Source organism: Anas acuta, chromosome 8, assembly GCF_963932015.1.
Source record: "Anas acuta chromosome 8, bAnaAcu1.1, whole genome shotgun sequence".
Taxonomy (NCBI): Eukaryota; Metazoa; Chordata; class Aves; order Anseriformes; family Anatidae; genus Anas; species Anas acuta.
Genome location: NC_088986.1, coordinates 17,878,811 through 17,898,012, shown reverse-complemented (window position 1 = coordinate 17,898,012; position 19,202 = coordinate 17,878,811). Strand labels below are relative to the sequence as shown.

The window sequence follows — 19,202 nt, the reverse complement described above, 5'->3', positions numbered from 1 at the left end:
TAGGCAAACACTGAAGTAAACTTCTGTACCTTTAGGATGGCAGACCCCGGGGTTTACCTACTTTCCCCTTTAACGGTCTAGACCCTTTAAGCCCCTTCCACGCTGGCATACATACATCTATATTATTGAGGGTGTTGAACTCCATTAGATCATGAAGCCTCTTGAAAGCAACGTTGGGATACTGGAAGTTGAAAGTAGAGAATGGTGTATTTGGATCATCAAAAATGTCAAAGTCTGCAAAATCCTTCTCTTCTGGTGTCTCTCTTGGAACACCTGCATACAAAACAAAAACACAACTAAAACTTACCAACTTTTTTTTTTTTTTTAAATCCCTAACTACTACAGATAGACTTAAGAGTCATTTCAGGGACAAAGCATTTGTAGTCTATAAACACTACATCATTATAAAACTTCAAAGGAACACCTAGATTCAGCATCCAAAACTACTTGCTCACCTGGAGCTTTATACTTCCGGAAGTTGATGTTTGCCAAAACAAAATGGATTATAGTAGGGCAGTCTTTCTCTGAAGAGGTATCCTTTGGTTTAAAAACATAGCACTCCTTCAAGCCCTCTCGATCAAATACATTTGGATCTATTTTTGGAAAAGGAAGCTTGTTCATTTTGGCCCATTTTTCAGCAAGCAAAATTTCCTGAAAAGATAACACGATATATATAAGCACTCACAGCAAAAAGGGATTTTCTCTAGATGGATACAGGTATCCGCACTAGAAGCAGTTTTATTATCTCACACTTCTTTAGCACAGAAGGACTGATCAAGTCCATCTTTGGACAAGAGACCCAGTCTAGTAACTGAGCAACTCATTCAGCCTGCCCAATCTTCATCACCTGTGATGATTCACAGGAAGGAAAGAGTTGGTCTGTCATATAAATCTTTGGGTGAATTTACAGAGCTGACAGCTAGAAAAAACCATCTGTAATTTTACTTGCAAACTGAGTATCAGTGCTATGGAAACGAGTGAGGGTTAATAAACACCGATCCACGTGTTGTTAGGTTTGCAGTCACATCACAGCGCAGAAGAACATTTGAAAGCATGCTAAGCAAAGAAGTAAGTTAGGAAAAGTCTTCTTTTTCCTCGTGACAATTGAGTAAACAAAATAATTTGTAAATAATGACTCAAAAGGATGTAATGAGGGTGTGTGAGAGGAAGGGGAGGGAAGGTCAACGTATTTAATCTTTGTTTTGAATGAAATTGGGGCAACTGTTGTGGATACACAAGAGATTAAAAGACAGTGGGTGTAAAATGATAAAACAAGAGTCGAGTTATCAACTTCAGCTGGCTGATTTTCCTACGTGTTGGAGTAATAAAGGTATATTAGAGTGCAACCATAGATACAACAGACCCAACTCTTGAACTGACATTTACTCTTTGTAATGCAAGCAGAGCCAATGGGATTGCAGAGTCAGTAAACAAAACTGGTTTCTGTCCTTTAGGCCATCACCATACAACCTCTGCCTGTGGACTATAGCTGTGTATTAAGTGGAGGTACGTCACTCTTTTTATTATACACATACTTGTACATCAGAAACAAATGAACCATTCCCTTCACCAGCAGCTTCACGAAAACCTAAGGCATTATTTAATTTTCCCGTTGTCTTTTCTTGCGTAAAATGACTTTGCATTTTAAAAATTACAGTTTATAGAAAAACTTTCAGGATGACATCCTGATACTCCAACCAATCGCTCCATGTTATGGTATGTTCACCAAAATGGCGCAGAAAATTGCAACTGCTGGAAACAGAAAGTTGAATGCCTAGGCAAACTAATAGAGACAACTATAAACAGCTTTTTACACAGACTCCATGTGCTGAACATAAAAAATGGGTGGCAAGAAGCATTTCAGGGGAGATGATGGCACTGCATCAGTAAATCTAGCAGACAGGGGAAATAGTCCCAACAAAAAAGGAGAGAAATTCTTAAATGAATAGAAACTTAAAGGAAGAAAGTAGACTGTGGGATTGAATCAATTAAAAGATGAAAGGCACTGCTCCAATTCCTCTCAGTGCTCTACTCTTCCAGGTGGCCCCCACAAGACCCAGAGATTACAGAGGTTACTCCTTTCTAGTCATCTGAGGCTTGTTTTTCTCTGCGTTTGACAACAATGATCTAGAGTTCATTTTGGTGTTATTTTCACTGTTGCTGTGAGCTCTTGTCCTTTGGTAGTAAGAAGGAAAAAAATGTTTTTCCCATGTTCTAATTGAAATTTGTCTATAAAGCACTTTTACAAAGAATGCCAGGTGTTTCACAAACAGGTATAAAAGTTCTTTTTAAAAATTCACTTGGGTTTCCAGTAAGTGTTGCCTCTTCTTTAAGACCCTCTCAACAGACATTTTAAGGGTTACTGTTTCTATGTCAGCTACCAAATCATCCAATATTAACCTTTTCTGACCAACTAGAGCTGTCTGGATGCAGAACTTGTACAGGTTGCACAGACAGACAGCTATGCTTTCGACACTTGCTACAGAAAGTAAGCAGGTAATTTAATCTGTATTTTTCTGTAGTTGTTTTGCTCTTGCATGACTGGTCTTAGGAATTATACTTAAACCAGTACTGGGATTATCCTAGAGACATGAAAATGAACAGTTAGTCCCACTTTCAAAATGTTAAATATTTAGCAATACCAGACTGAAAACACATTTCTACAAGATGATGACAGAAAACCATTCATTTGCATCACTGAGAATGGTTGTACAGAGCTAGAGTGCTAGCACAACAGTAAATTTAATTATTTCCCATTGACATAACATTCTGCAGTTCAATGTGAAGGCAAGACTTTCATAAAAAGCAACATAGCTACTTCTTCAAACAATGATTTACAGAAACCAAAACCGTATTTGTCTACTTTGTGTCGGTTGCATCATGTGAGTCACACATATAGAAACTAAGGCAGAGCGCAATATTCTGCCTTGATGTGGAAACAAGTTGCTCCAATGCTGTAGATGGGCACTATGGCCTTTTGGAACCATGAAATGTGCAGCCAACCCAACTGAAAGAAACAAACTGGAAGAAAGAGTCAAAATAAATTTATTAACACAAGGAAAGGAATGGCCTGCCTTACTTACTTTGAAGGGAGGGCTGGAATCACTTGGTCTTGCTGAAAAATCAAAAGAGATGATGAGATCAACCCCTCTTTGAGGTCTTAAGATAAGTGGATACGGCAGGTTAAATGTAAGCCCGCTGTCCACGATATGAATCTTTTTGCTCTTCACATCTAGTGGTTCATATATCCTCTCAAACTCATCGGGATCTATGTAGAACAAATAAAAACAAAACAATACAGGAAAACACCAATTAAGAACTGCAATTTTGATGGGGTTTCTAGTATTTCCCCAAGTACTGAACATTCCACAGAATCTAATCTTTGGTGTTCCAGCTACACATACCATGAACATATGTATAACCTTAATTCTCATCTTAACAACTGGAGAAGGAGAAACAAAACAGGGCTGGCAGGGACCTCAGTAGGCCATGCACACCAACAGCCTGTCCCAAGGCAGAAGCAGAGATGGCTCAAAGCATAATGGATGGGGACAGATGCCCAGGTTTGACCCTTGCATTCCCAGCTTTATCCCTTCAACCCTAACAACCCCAAGACACAAAGGAAAGTCTTTACAGGACGTTGAGACAGATTCCTAACATACATCTCTGGTCCTACACTCCCTGCCCAACCTTCTCCTCCAGGTTTCCTCCCAAACCTTCTGTCCTTCCCAGATCGTGTTCACCCAAGTAACTAGAATTTGCCCACAAAGCTATGAAGTGGCTCTGCTCCTGCTTGCTGCTCGTCTTTGTTTCTGACCATTAAAATTAAGACTAACAAGTCAAACAACTTGCTTTTCAATGTACTGCAAACCTCATGACTTCATATTTATTACTATACTAGGAACAAAAAGAAGTGAGAACTCATATTAGTATACGAAATTTAAGCACTGAACAGAATTAGCTACTTACTGCCATGGTATTGTATAAAATAGTCTTCTATCCCTAATGACCAAACTGAGGGCAAAATAAGATGTTTTCTCTTCAATTCCAACATTCCCTGAATGCAACTCAGGAAAGAACAAGCAATCTTTGCACTTATCCAAGTCCCTGGATACTGCTAAACTACCCCTGCAGTAGTTTAACTACTTTGCTCCTGACAGTCTTTTCTTGCTCTAGATTTTAAAACTATTTCTAATGCGTGTTTTGGCCATTTGATTAAAAACTAATGATTATATCTGTAGAGGGCAGTGTAATCTAAGCAATGATGAACAGAACACTGTAACTATTTCCTGTATAATTAAATTTCCTAACACCAAACTATTGGCAATAAAAGTCATCTGAAAGTATGAGCAATGTGAATAAAATCCATCAAAATCGATTAAAATTCTATTTCATTACAACAGCTTTCCTTCTTCATTTCAGGATGCATGAGAAAAATGTACAGTTATGAGCAGCAAAAATTCTTAGATCACGTATTTTTTAATTTTTATTTCTGTTATTATTTTTTACCAAACATCACTTTGATGAGAAATGATCCACCTATTTCCTAATATTTGCACTGATTTCCATGAGAGAAAACACTTTTAAATGACTGCCTAGTGTTAAAGAGCTGAGTGAGAGCTTATTTTAGAATTCCTGGTTTATATGCTCAAAATACTTGGCATTGTTACCTTATTTTCTTCTTATTTTAGAGTTAGATATATTTAATAGCCATGAATTGCCATAAATCAGTGAAAATATATTAGTGTTTATCAAATTCACTATAATTCAAAACCCACTGTTATAAACATACACCTACTACAGATACTTTTAAGATAACTAAAATAGTTTTGTTTCCCCCTTCCTTCTTTAAAGGCAATATTTCAAACACAATTTATAGTTTATTTTAAAACCTTATTCTCAATAGAATTCCTAAAAATTACAAAAACATCTTTTTAGCTTACTCTTAGTTCACTTCACAAAATCTGAATTTGAAGCCAAAATCAAGTCATCAATTATCTTTTAAACAAAACTTGTACCATCCAGATTAAGATATTTTAAATGCTAAACCACTGTAATATCATCAATAAATTTATAATTACCACATATATTTTTTTTTATTAGTCATGGACTCCTGTAATTACAGGAGAAATTCAACTTAAGATTTTTGCTTTTTTTTTTTTTTTTGGTTATAATTCCTTTCAGCAGTCTACTTGTAATTGCTGAACTGAGAATAAAATTAAATGTAACTTATGTCTCTGTTACTGGGCCAGAATTACAAAAGCAATGAACGTTATCCAGTGCCTATTTATTTATCTTAATGACACGAATTTCAAGGCAGGCTCGGCATGGAGTTTGATTTGATTCAAACAATGGAGACGGAGGCCAGAAGCAGCACACACCAACCCTGTGAGATAAGGTAAGCAGCCAGACTGAGCCACAGGTCAGGGCACTGCAGGTGAGGCTGCAATTGCCGTGGGAGATGTGTAATGTACAATGTGAGTCCCTGGTGCTAAAAGAAGCCTTGTCTACTTTATGCCCTGTGCTGTAGTTATTCTGAAGAGCTGAATAAGAAGCCTTTCTTCTTTTTACATTTTACAACACATGATTCCAGGACAATCACTCTACATACTCTAGTAGCCCTGCTCAACCAACCCATTATTATTCATCAAGCAGTGTGAAGACTGAAAGGAGTATTTATGCTTTGAGAGCCTGCGACATTAATTTTCAGCTCATGCAGACTGCTTTTATAAAAGATGCATCCATATTACAAGAAGCTTTCAGCCCAAACTACCAGCTGAGAGAAGCACAACATGTTTGGGAGTATAGCTCTGTGTGAAACCAGCACAGCATGCCTATCTCATTTGCAGTAATTGGATACACAAACGGGTATTAAGAATGGTTTAGAAATAAAAGAAAGAGAATGTTCCGGAGGCCAACCTTTGTCACAGACGGTAGCTTCAACGAAAGTAAGAGAGATGAAGAGGGCATTTGCTACTGACGTGCATTTACTATAACAGTTTCCATAAATACTGAAGTAAGGAAGCAGAGATTGAGTTATTTTTTTCCTTATTGTTATTCACTTGGCATTTTCTCAAGCAATTTTGGTGTGTTGTAATACTAAGGCACAGAAACAAAACAACTCCAAGTTCACAGTTAAACTATTCATGAGGTGTAAAGTTTTAAAGCATATTTGAGATCAATTAAGAAAATGCTCAGCAAAAACTGAATCCACAGCAGAACGATGCCAACTATTTTGAGCATATAAACCAGGAATGTAAGCACTAAAAAGCTAGAATTACCAAACTACGGTACACGATAAAAAGACGATAAAATCACAGTATAGTTCAAATATAGGAACTAAGTTGGCATTTTCACTGACTTAAAGCCCTTAATGATCTCACACTTCTACTGCAAAAGCAGTTTTTGTATATATACTCTCTGCTCCTGCACTGGAAGGAGTTAGATGCTGGTCCACTGAAGTAAGCAGCAGTAATCCCACTGATTGCTGTATGAACAGAACCTGGGGCTGTAAGAATGTTCCCTTCTAAGCAGACAGCACACCCATGCAGACGTCCTAAAACTCAGGTATGATTTGTACTCCTGGGAAAAGGGAAATATTTAAATGCCATGGGTTTGTTGGAGAACAATACCACCAGGTATGTGCATGCTGGGAACACTGAGCATGTGATCCCATTTCTACACTACTGCCTGGTTGTACCTGTTTCACTTCCTAAAAGATTTTTACTTTCAGATCAAGCAGCTGGGATCTCTTCAGGGTACTCCAGAGCCTAAATTCTGCCCTCCATAATGCCTGTAGGATCGGTTTATGCCTATCACAGTTCATTCTCCACAGTCCGACTCAGAACGTCTGTGAAAGGTTTGAGACAACTGGATATGTAAAGCATTATTTATATCACAGAATCACAGAATTTCTAGGTTGGAAGAGACCTCAAGATCATCGAGTCCAGCCTCTGACCTAACACTAACAGTCCCCACTAAACCATATCCCTAAGCTCTACATCTAAACGTCTTTTAAAGACCTCCAGGGATATCCTTTCTGATTCACTTACTTCTCCCTTTGGGGCCTGTTGATAAAAAAAAAAAAAAAAAAAAAAAAAAAAAAGTTCTAAAGCAATTGAGACTTCTCACTGTATTCAAACTGCTAGCTAAATTCTCACTGATAGGAATAAATATAGGAATAAATATGCAATGCTTAAATGCAGCCAGTGCCTTGCTAATACACAATATTTCAAATTTATTCCAAAGTTTCCTTTCTATTTACTCCTCTGGACTCCTAGGTTCTTACATATTCACTAGTAAAATTCACTAACACCATTAAAATGTGGATACACTTATCACACTACTGAATGATTAAATTTTATATCAACTACTGAAATTTCATCTTTTCTTTTGTCTTTCTACTACCCTTGGCTACATTGTGACTATTTGCAGCTGTTAGATTTGATTTGTTAGTTCAGGTTTATGAGTGTGGGCTTCAACAAACACTAAAAATTGCAGCTAAATCAAACTTCTGCCAGACATTTTAGCCAGAGAATTTTCAGGTGATAGGCACTCAAAAGTAATTGTATCAGAGGAGCAGGCTCATTCTGTCAAACCTGCATTTTATTTCATCTAAAATTAAGACCCAGGAAGTTGATAGTTGATACTGAAGATTATCCACATCTTAATTAGGCAAAATTCTCATCAACTGTCATTTTTTCCTACCATGAATCTATTACCCGCTTTCCTGCCTCTTTTAGAAGCACTATAAATATTAAGATTACCCAGTTGTAAACACCTCTGAGATGGTAAAAATATTTAGAAAGTGGAGCACAGATGGAAATTACTATACAACCACTCAAAGGGATTTGTTACATTAACAAATCTACATTAGAGACTGTCTGCTACTTAAGCTTTTAAACGACATCTGGTATTTATTATTGCATAATGACCAACTAGGACAATCTGTTTCCTCTGAACAGAAAATAGGGGCTGGAGTGACTGTTATTATTATGAGGTATGGTTGGCAGTGCTGTGCTGCCACATGACAGCATAGAAGGAATGGAGATTTGCAGTTCCTCAACTTGAAGGATGTCAACAATAAACCCCAAGCATTGCAACTTGAATCACAGAAACTGTGTGTGGAGGCTCCACAAAGTATGCATCTTCCCATATAACTTTTCTATGGGGAAAGTCACATCCTTAACTCAGTGCTCTGTTCTTCCTACCAAGGAAGAAAAAAGAAAGGCACCAGTGCCAGAAGAATACTCAGAAATTCATAGGCTTCCAATGAGCAGAGTATAAGTAACACTGTCTACAGGAAATCTTCAAAATACTGATCAAATATGATTCCTAATTCTGTGCAGCTGCTGTCCTAGCCACCATACACTTCACAGTTTGAGTAAATGTTACCACACTGAGGAACTCACAGCTTCACAATAAATATGCAGCAACATGGGCTTTCTGTGAACTAACCTGCTACGGCTGCATCTAGTTCATCTTCTTCCACAGATTCCTGAGTTAGAAGGTCTGCCAGAGGAGAGAGTGGGTAGCAGCTGTTGAGGTTCAATCCCAGCATGAAGTTGTGCACTTTTCCAGCACGCCCTTCCCTGGTGTTGAAAAGGGCACTATCACCCACCAAAGCCATCAGCATTCGCTGCACCCAGCTTTCTTGGCTGCTGTTCTGATATTCTTGGTTTGCCTCAGAATTCTCAGTGCCTGTAGAGGAAAATGAAAATAACCAATGGTGAGACTGTTAATGTGTGGAGTATAAACCAAGATCTAGTAAAATCAGGGTCTAGTAAAATAAAGGACCTATTACAAAGAACTATATCCTTCTTTCAAGAAGCTATGGATTAAACGAAGGAGCTTTGCTGCAAGAATTTTACTAAGAAAATAGAAATCATCCTCTTACCTTCACAGGCCAGTGAAACTTCTCATTGCGGTACAGTAGTGTAGATGTGTCCATCAGGAAAATATGCTGGGACTGTGTTAGAGGACCTGAACTGTTCTTAGTTAGTCTGGCAAGGGCAATGAGGATTTAACTTTAGCTGTGCTGACAGCCAAAACGTAAACTCTCCTGTGCTCAGGTAACAAACTTGAATCAGGAAAGTCCATACTATGCATACCTAAATTCATCCTGATGTGCATTACACCCTCCTCCATCCTTTGGGTGTAATGCAAACTGCTAGAAACAGCTCTCCTTAAGGAGCCGAAGTTTGTCCTCTGAATCTTTTACAGAAGCAGATTCCGTTATTCTCCTTAAAACATCCCTCTACTTTGTCCTTGGAAAATCCCACTCTCTTAGGTTTAGAAAAAGACCTTTGGGTGGCCTCTGCTCAAAAAGAGGTCATTTGTATTTCACTTTACTGCAAGCAGTCACAGACTTAGATGCATTCTTTGCAGCCACAGTAGATACAGGGTACATATAAAGTTGCAGATACTAAATATAAATTCTGTAATATCTGTATAAACAAGAATGCTATCACACAGCAATTCTACAATATCTGAAAATATCATTTAAAAAAACTATAGACTACAATGAATATTAAGTTTTAATCAAAGAGTACAATAAAATGTCCAAACTTGGATATCTATAGCTAGACAGATGCTATAGACATTAAAATGACTTGGACTGGTGTTACCTTACATTCATAACCTGTCATAACTTGACTTTTTTGATTGTTTTGTGTAAGAAAATAATGCAGGCTCAGGCTTTTTATATAAACAGAGAGAAAACAAACATCAAACACCACAGGGTTTTGAGGTCCAACATCTGTACAAAAGTATCCTATAGAATTAGGAAAGATTACTAAGTGCATACAAATCAGCTTTGTAGGTTGTCCACTATGGCTACAAACTGAAAGAAATGTAGTGTTTCTTGCTGCTGGCTTTTACAGTGCTTCTAGTACTTAAACAGGAAATCTGCAAATAAACATAAGATGTGGTATCACCCACTCTCTATTATTTTACACATAAGGGGAAGTGAAGAAGTAATCATTCAGCTGAGCTAATGACCCAATCACAGTCTCATTTCACAGAATTTTGTTTTCTTCCTGCAGATCCTAAAATTACAAAGAAGAGCTTCGTTCCTGTCCTTGCTTTAGTTTTCAAAAAATAATCAAAATTTTCAGGTGAAAATCACTATTCTCCAAAAGGATCATAAAATACAGAAAGCATTATTAGAATGAGATAGAGAACTTGACTAAAATCACAGACCTGTATGTGGTTCAGGTGCCTAAATTTTTAAATAGGGTCTTTTTTTTTCCCACTGTCCAGTATTCCACATGTGCTTGTGCCTCTTTTGGGAAACTGGATTTGGGCACTGTTTAAAACACTGTGCCAGCTTGGAATTCCCTGTGTCAGATGTCATTTGTACTGGAGCTAAAAGACATCTGTGAATGCTGTAAACACAAAGTAAACCATTCTCAAGTATTTGACAAGTAACCCTTACAACAACGGGTAGAGCTAGTTTGCTGTGCTGATAACAATTCAAACATGCCTCTGAGCACAGTATCTTGCTGGACTTCAGGAGATCCCTGACTCAAACAGGCTAATTTTTGGATGTACATGAAATCTAAGAGCACTGTGAAGCCTTGTTGTGCTGATACCAAGACTGAAGACATGCAAGAGAATTTGTCATTGACTTGAGCAGCAGACACGAGGCCAAGCCAAGGCCTTCTAAGGTCTCTTGTTCAAGATTTCTCTATTTTGCTGAGCCACTGGCTTCTTTAAGACCCTTGTACTAAGCAGGCAAGTTTTACTATTGGTATAAATGACCACCTTCTTTTCTAAGGGACTCTTGATATGACTAAGAATGGGATTTGACAATCCACAAACTTGAATACGCTACAAGAAAGCTGATGAAGAAAGTAAACCATGAAATAAAATGTGGTGATTTCCTTACCTTTTGGATGCTGTGATTCATCTTCACTGTCTGAACTGTCATTACTTACAAGGTGCTTTAGTCTAATATTTTCTGTTGAAAGAAATAAAAAATTACTTGAAACTGCTATGACTTAATTGTCAAAATAGCTAAGAAGTTTTTTAAAAAATAAGGCATAAAACTGATACTTTTCGTAACAGGAAATACAGCTAAGAGATTTCATCTGTTGTGGACATCTCTATAGTCAGAATCTGATCACAATATATTGGCTGTAGTTTGCAATTTTTGCATAGCTCCTGCACTAAGAAGATAAGCCAAAAGGCTGAGAAAGCAAAAGGAAAATGTAAAGCAGTACACACCACCTGCTACTTCATCACGTATCTGATGCATTCACCTTAAATAAAATTTATAGTTTTTATTGTCTCAATAACTCCTAGCAAACTTGAAAGACAACAGGAGTTCTGTTAATTCAATACTAATTTTTGAAAAAGAAGAACACAGCCTCATTCATACATATATGAACCCATTAAAATAGTAGGGAAAAAACAAAAGCAAAGAGGGCTGTTAAAGTGTTACTCAAGTATGTCTGAAAAATAAAGGCCAGTGCAGTTACAAAGGCAGAAGAGACAATTGTTTTTACCTCAAAACATGAAGTGGAAGAAATAAAAACAGAAATGAAGGAACTCCTCTGGCAAAAATATGTATTTTGTTAGAGTTAAAGCTTTGTTTCTAAAATAACCACAAAGTCATTACGAACTGTTCACCACTATCTTGAGAATTATTTCAATGTCAAAAATGAGTATGGAAAAAGAAACGCGTTCCACTCCCAAGTGAAAATGGATTATGGACTGACAACATTATTTTTGCTGAAGTCTTGTTTATACCACATATAAAGTAATTAACCAAGTTTAAAATTATGGAAGAAAGTCTTTCTTGAAATACATTCAATTTTCTATTTTTTATGAGCAGCCTCATCTTGGAAGCTCATATTCTACAGAAACTGGAGATGTAAGCTGAGGTCCAGTGCTGAAATTGTATCAAAGAGACCTCTGGAAAATAAAACCCTTTTGTTCCCTTGTATAATGTATGTTAGGAATTATCTCTTTAATTCAAATTTGGAACCAGTTGAAATAAACTGAATTGGAATGAACTTGATTGTATGATCAAGTAATTATTTTTCCCAAGGAAAAGTGAAAGTAAATAATCATCTACTTTTTCTCACAGAAGGCTAGTTTAGATGTTGGTCTCTGTTGGGCTCACAAGGGGAGTGGAGGGGCAGGCACTGAGCTCTGCTCCCTGGGGACAGCAACAGGGCCCAAGGGAACGGCATGGAGCTGGGACAGGGGAGGGTCAGGCTGGGTGTTAGGAAAAGGTTCTGCACCCAGAGGCGGTCAGGCACTGGGACAGGCTCCCCAGGGCAGTGGTCATGGCACCAAGCCTGCTGGAGCTCGAAGACCATTTGGACAGTGCTCTCACACACAGGGTCTGATTTTTGGGTGTTCCTGTGTGGAGCCAGGAGTTGGACTCAGTGATCCTTGTGCGTCCCCTCCAACTCAGGGTATTTTATGATTCTATTCTATGATGGCACACACATCAATTAGTCTGTAATTTCTATCATATGTAGTATCAAAGCAATGGCAAGTTTAACTGTAGTTTTTGTTCAAGGATAAAATCTGATTTCTTACAGGCATACGAGGTTGAAAGAGAAGATTGAAGAGAGATTCACTGTAATATCAAGTGTAAAAAAATACAGCTTTGTTAAATTCCGTAATGAAAAATAAATACAAATGACCACCATTACTGTTTTTTTCTGAAGAGGATTATGCCCTCTTAGACTTACATACAAGACTATAAGAATACCTACAGAAAGAAAAGAGCTCCTGTCATCATGTATTTTTCTTTAGATACTTTTTAATACTTGGTAGATCTTCTCAAACACTACCCAAAAATATCAACAGTAGACAAGCACACACAAATGCCTACCATGTACGAATTCTTAAGCAATAACATGAAAAATAGGTAAAAATAAACACCGGTGACCCCAAAAGGAAGGTAACAAGAAGAAATACAATTTTTGGACATCAAATAATCTCTTTAAAGCAAACCCCATGAAAAAATTGATTATTTATTGCTTCTACGTATGAATAATACCTGATGTGTGCAACTGTGTCTTTTCTATGTCCACTGGCATTTTGCCATTCACTTTGGTGGTACCAAGATTTTACTGGGACATTTGCAGTTCTGGCAATAGATTGTGGTTCTGCTCAAATCAGTATTTTCACATCTTATTCCATATTTGTGCATACTTTTTTAAATTTTATGTGAAATGAATACAGACTTCAGCTAGGGATGGGAGATAAAATTCTGTCTCTCAGAATCTTAAAAAGCATAACATAGACCCTTCCACTATCAGTCATTGACAAAAATCCTCCATTAGTAGGTGTTAACATTCACAAGGTGTACTAGAAACACGATCCTGGAGGAACAGGTTTCATTTTCATCCATAAATAATACAGTATCAAACAACTGAAAAACATCTATTAGGAGAGAGGTATAGCTTAGGAGTTTAGGGATTTATTTTTTAATCACCTCAGTCTGCACTCTCTCTCCACACTTTTAGAAAAATCTGGCTGTCTAGTACAATTTATTTTTTGTTTGAAAGACATTTCCCTGTAACGCCCTCTGAATAGGAAAAACTTATAAAAGAAACTGTTTCATTATCAACAACATTCTCAAACAAAGCATAATAAAGTCTAGCCCAAGCAAATTGCAACTCTTTTCTTACAGTTATTTTGCCATTTGAGCATTAGCAGTGGAACCGAACTCATTGAATTAGTAAGCAAAGGATCACATACCAACAGCTTGTGGCTAGAGAGGAATAATCTAACAATCCAGAGACTATAAATTTTCTTTTTACTCATTTAACTCCTACAATAGCAAAGTACAGTGTTTAGAAATTTAGAAGTAGCTATTTGTCATCTTTTAATCTCCAAAAACTAGCAAAACATAAGAAAGGGTGTTGGAATCCTACCTCAATGAAAATATTAGATGGACATATTCATGTGATGTTCAGTACCTCTGATACTGATCAGAAGCAAAAGTGAAAGAAAGAAAGAAAATTACTAATCCTTTTTCCCTGACCTCACTAGCACCTAGCAATACCAGTAGTTAAACTTCTTTGCATTACATATTCTCAAAATGACTATCTGCACAGGGCCATCCTTCCACAGAGAATTCACTGAATCTTGTTAGCAATTGTTTTGCTTAGTAGTACAAGTGTTTACTAAAATTACCTAATTCTTCTTCCATGGTGGGACCTTTATTTTGGGAATTGGAGACACCGAGCACTCTGTTAAATAATATAGAAAATGCACTGCCCCAGACACCTGAAAAGGAAAAGTAAACAATGAATGGAGGCTGGTAGAAGGAAAAAAAAAAAAAAAGAAAACAGAAAGGAGAAAAAAAAAAAGAAACCACCACTTACCGCACTATTTAAGTAGTTGCTTTCATTCTGAACAGACCCCTGATTTTAGAACAAACTCAGGCTTACCAGAAACCAAAACCTCAAAACTCCAACCCATGTTTCTGAAATCTTTCAAACGTCTATCTTCCAGCAAATAGCAAATTAATAACTGTACTTCTCATTTTATTCTTACTGTGAATGCATTTAAAACCACTACTACTCAACGCTACTGAAATTAGTTTTAAGTTTCCTTCTGTCGCATACTCACCCATTAAGAAATGCAAAGGATTTTCATTGTACTTCTTCACCACTGTCCCCATAAAAAACTTGCTTCCAAACAAATCAGGAGACATAAAAGTGCCATACTTTGCCATACCAATCTCATATGGACTGAATTCCACCCAGTCTGCAAAATAAGACATAAAAAGTTTGTTCTGTTAGCAATATCAATCTGAAATAGAGGATGAGCATACCTGAATGAATAAGACCCTGTCCAAGGAAAGTAACTGAAGGTAAATTAAATGCTAAACAACCAACAGTAATGACTCTTACATTGTGCAAAGTCAAAAGTTTTATTTCAAATGAAGAACAATCTCATGCCACAGTGAAGAAAGAATTCTCATTCTCTTTTATCACAACAAAATTTGGTGGAAAAATAGGAGGTTGGAAAAACAGATGTAAAAAAGTAGCCATCAGGAATGAGAAAAAACAAAATGACATCTGTTTTTCATCTCATGCTTCCATGCGATTCCCCGTCACATGAAGTGCCAACATGGCAAAGTTTTCTTTTCACTGGGATCCTACCAAATATATCATCCAAATATGCAGATGAAGACAACAAAGGCAGCAGAAACATTGTTTGAAATCCCAAAGAAGGTTGTTATGTTGTGAAGGATTACAGAAGAGGAGACATTTGGATTCCATCAAAAATAGTTTCCAACAAGAAAATGCAAAGCTAAGAGACAGTCAAAGAAATTATTAGTACCAAATTATGACAACAAAATGTTCTAATGTTGTTTCTGATTTAATCAAAAAAACTTCAAAAGCAATTTCCATTCTACAGTGTATGTCCTTTTTGAAAATGGATTTTTAGCTGACTTTGAAATATTTTCTTTGGTACCAGTGGAGTTGCTAATATCTGAGAACTCACTTCAAAAAGTGAGCAAAAAGGAACAAAAATACTCTACGTTTTCATTGTTTCATTCAATCGTCTATCTTAACTTCCACATTTTTAATAGTCATCCATTTGACTGCTTCTATAACTAAATTAGAAAAAAAAAATCTGAAGCAGAAAGTCAAAAGAAAGAGCTTTAAAAATCCCCCCAGGTCATAGGATGCCATCCACTTATCCAGGTATTCAGTATTTCCATTGAAATGTTAACCAGAACGTTAACCACTTGTACTGAAAAGGAAAGATTTAATTATGACTATAGTGAGTTTCACTGGTGGGGCAACACTATCTACATTGTCAGATACAACATCCTATTTTCCATATCAACCACACAAAAATAAATTTTCATTGTTATTGGAACAGAGGGAAATTCCTTTGAAGACCCAGTCCAGGAATTTAAAGCTATTTCCCTTTGAGTACCATCAACAGCAGTTGGCAGATATATATTTCAGAACCATGTTGATAATTAAACTATTTAGAATTAGAATTAATTTTATCTGTGATAGTCCACCTTTTTTTTTTCCTCTAAAGATGATTATTTCTCAAATCATGTACCCCACTCAGGAAATAAGATGTCTGTCTTAAAATTAAAGGACTTTAATTCTGCCATTCCTGAAGCTCCTTGAGATAGCAGCCATTCAAATGAGCAGGACTTGAATGTCCCAAGAGACAAGTCTCTCCCAGAAGGTCAGAAAGTGAGAGTGGAACCCTATACAAAGAGAAATACTTGGTGTTTCAGGGAATTTCTGTCTCAGTTAAGCAGGTTAGTTCCTTGCTAGTGGCTTGAGCCAAAATGTACTGAAGTCAAAAGTCTCAGTCGTGCTCACTGATTGCAGTTTAGATGTGGTCTCATGTAAGAGCATATACATACCAGCCTTCAGCTGGCTCTCAGAAGGGAAGACAAAGGTAATAATTTCCCAACAATATACACCTAGCAGCTTCAGGATAGGGCACATAAATGCACAGACAGCACTCACACACACACACACACACTCACACAAATGCTGATAGCTACCGTCAGTTTACTACAAGTAGTTTCAAGAGCAAAACCCTATAATCCAAATTTCAGCTGGTCTGGCATTACAGCAGCAGGAGAAGTGGCAAATGAGGCTGTTAGAGGGATGGAAGCATGCAATACCAAAGCCAAACGTTAAATTACACTCCCCTCTTTAACACTGGATATCAGTATCTCTTATCATTAAAGAAGCTATCTTAATAATAATAATAAATAAACAAATAAAATAAAAAGCTGTCTCTTAACTAAATCACTGCAATTATGTTCAATTATAATGATTATTGCAGTTCTGAGTATGGCCGGAGCCACCAGGGTCAGGAATACTATGGGTTGGGAAAACATGCAGAGCCTGGGGCATGAAAACTATTACTAGCTACATGAAATCTTGCACCATCACTTCTCAAAGGAATGTTACCTGATATAATTAATGCATTTCAACTTGAAACAACATGATCTCACCTATGACTATAATCTAGTAAATAAGAAAGTGTAAACATTTTTATTCAAAACGTTCTACATACTTCATACAGGAAGTAGCTGTTCAGTTCTAAAAGAAGAAAAGAAGCTTAAACAGAAACAATCAAGATCTAGCATTCTATATGATAACAAATGTGATGGTCTCAAAAAGGGAAAACAAGATCCATTGACAGAGGCAATGCCTTTTTTGTAAGCTTGAGAATGATAAGGCTTGAGAAACTTGACCAGCCTTCAGGTAGGTCTGGACTTCTTTAGAGACCATTTCCAACCTTACTGATTCTACGATTCTATGATTATTACCGAAATACCATTTTGTTTTTTAGAAAGAACAAATTAGGAACCCAAATAAAATTCCTCAGAAAACAGAAGGTCATCTGTAGTGGGTTTACCTGGCAGGGTTTTGGTAGCAGGGGGATCATAGGGGTGGCTTCTGCGAGAAGAATCCAGAACCTGCCCCACGTTAGGTAAGGGCCCCGCTGCTGGCCAGAGCCAGGCCAATAAGCAAGGTTCTTTGCGCCACTGTGAGAGCATATTTAAGACAGGTTAAAAAAAAAAGTTTTGGACACAGCAGGTGGGAGAGAGAGAGGAGTGAGAAACAGCCTTGCAGGCACCAAGGTGAGTGAAGGAGGGGGAGAGGTGCTCCAAGCACTGGAGCAGAAGTCCACTGCGGCCTGTGGTGAGGACCATGGTGAAGCAGGATGTCCCCCTGCAGCCCATGGAGTACCACGGTGGAGCAGGGTTCCACGCTGCAGCCCGTGGAGGAGACCATGGTGGAGCAGGTGGAGCAGCACTGACAGAGGCTGCGGCCTGTGGAGGACTGCTGCTGGAGCAGATTCCGTGCCGGACCTGTAGCCTGTGGAGACGAGCAGTTTGCTGCTGAGGGACGGACCCCGTGGTACGGACTCATATCTGGAGCAGTACTTGCAGATCTGCTGCCTGTGGGCAGCCCACACAGGATCAGTTCGGGAAGGACAACATCCCATGGGGGGACCCCACGTGGAGCAGGGGCAGAGAGTGACCAAGAAGGTGCAGTGGAGATGAAGCATCAGGGACTGACCACAGCCCCCATTCCCCCATTCCCCTGCGCCACTTGGGAGGAGGAAGTAGTAAAGGGTGGATGGGGGGAAGGCATTTTTGGTTTCTTTCCTTTGTTTCTCACTTCTCTAGCTTGTTAGTAATAGGCAATAAATCTTACTATCTCCCTACTCTGAGTCTGTTTTGCCTGTGACAATAATTGTTGAGTGATCTCAGTGATCCCTCATCCTTATCTCAACCCTTGAGCAATTTGTGTCTTATTTTCTCCCCCTTCCCCTTTGAGGAGGGGTAGTGAGACAGCGGCCATGGTGGAAGTTGGCCACCCACCCAAGTAAAACCACCACATCATCAAAAACCAAAACAGTTACACATATGTTCAAATGAAAAGCCTTCAGACTTTTAAGGAAAAATGCAGACATTCTTCTATAAAAACTATAAATTAATTTACAACTTCATTTTCTATTATGAAGAAATTTTTGGCAGCAACTCTCCCACATACTCTTTTTCTGAAATCTGGATATTATTTGATTTCTAAACCTTGGGCAAGCCGCTTGGTGCTTCCCTCCTCAGTCACAGATAACTACATAGGCATATATATTCCTGTGTTTGTACAGCACCTAGCAAAACTGGATCGTTTCTCAAGTGAGGCTACTGGATGGCACTAAAAGCTGTGAAATAAATGAAAGCAAAAGCCTCTTTTATATTACCAACAGTACTTTACACTGTGCAAGAAGTAAAAAGGAGTTCATTTTTAATTTCAGTCTTCTTATAAAGAAGAATAATCCTGCCTGTCTGAAAACGTTTCCCTTTTACTGTTTGATATATTAATGTTAAGCAGCTTTCTGCTGTTGGAGAAACACCACTTTTTTATTTTGACTCCTGTAATCTGCTTACCTACTTTCTGTATAAGCAACAGTCTTTTCAGTTGGTAGGAAATCTTTTTTTTTTTTTTTTTTTTTTTTGTAGAAGATAGAGAACAAAGCTTGACCACCACTTATCATTCCACAGAAACCGAAAACAGTGGTAGGACTCATTTCCAGGGACAAAAAAAGAGTGAAAAAAGGCAGTTGACCTAAAATACATTCATTTTGTCTTTCCATTTTACTTGGTAATACAGACAAGTAAAGATGCATCTTAAAAGCCAAGAAAAGGCTCAATTCCAGGATATGTCACG

At 37.8% G+C, this 19,202-nt stretch overlaps 1 protein-coding gene across 6 annotated transcripts in view; it reads right to left on the bottom strand.

Moving 5' to 3' along the window:
* The window catches only part of PLA2G4A (phospholipase A2 group IVA), a 118,526-nt gene that overhangs the window by 4,095 nt on the left and 95,229 nt on the right, over positions 1–19,202 (bottom strand). For all 6 annotated transcript variants that reach the window (XM_068690664.1, XM_068690663.1, XM_068690661.1 and 3 more), the window contains 7 exons: positions 14,599–14,736; positions 14,161–14,253; positions 10,889–10,960; positions 8,458–8,700; positions 3,084–3,268; positions 456–651; positions 116–273 (listed from right to left, as the gene is read on the bottom strand). In XM_068690664.1, the coding sequence (XP_068546765.1) occupies positions 116–273; positions 456–651; positions 3,084–3,268; positions 8,458–8,700; positions 10,889–10,960; positions 14,161–14,253; positions 14,599–14,736 (1,085 nt within the window). The remainder of the gene's footprint in view (positions 1–115; positions 274–455; positions 652–3,083; positions 3,269–8,457; positions 8,701–10,888; positions 10,961–14,160; positions 14,254–14,598; positions 14,737–19,202) is intronic.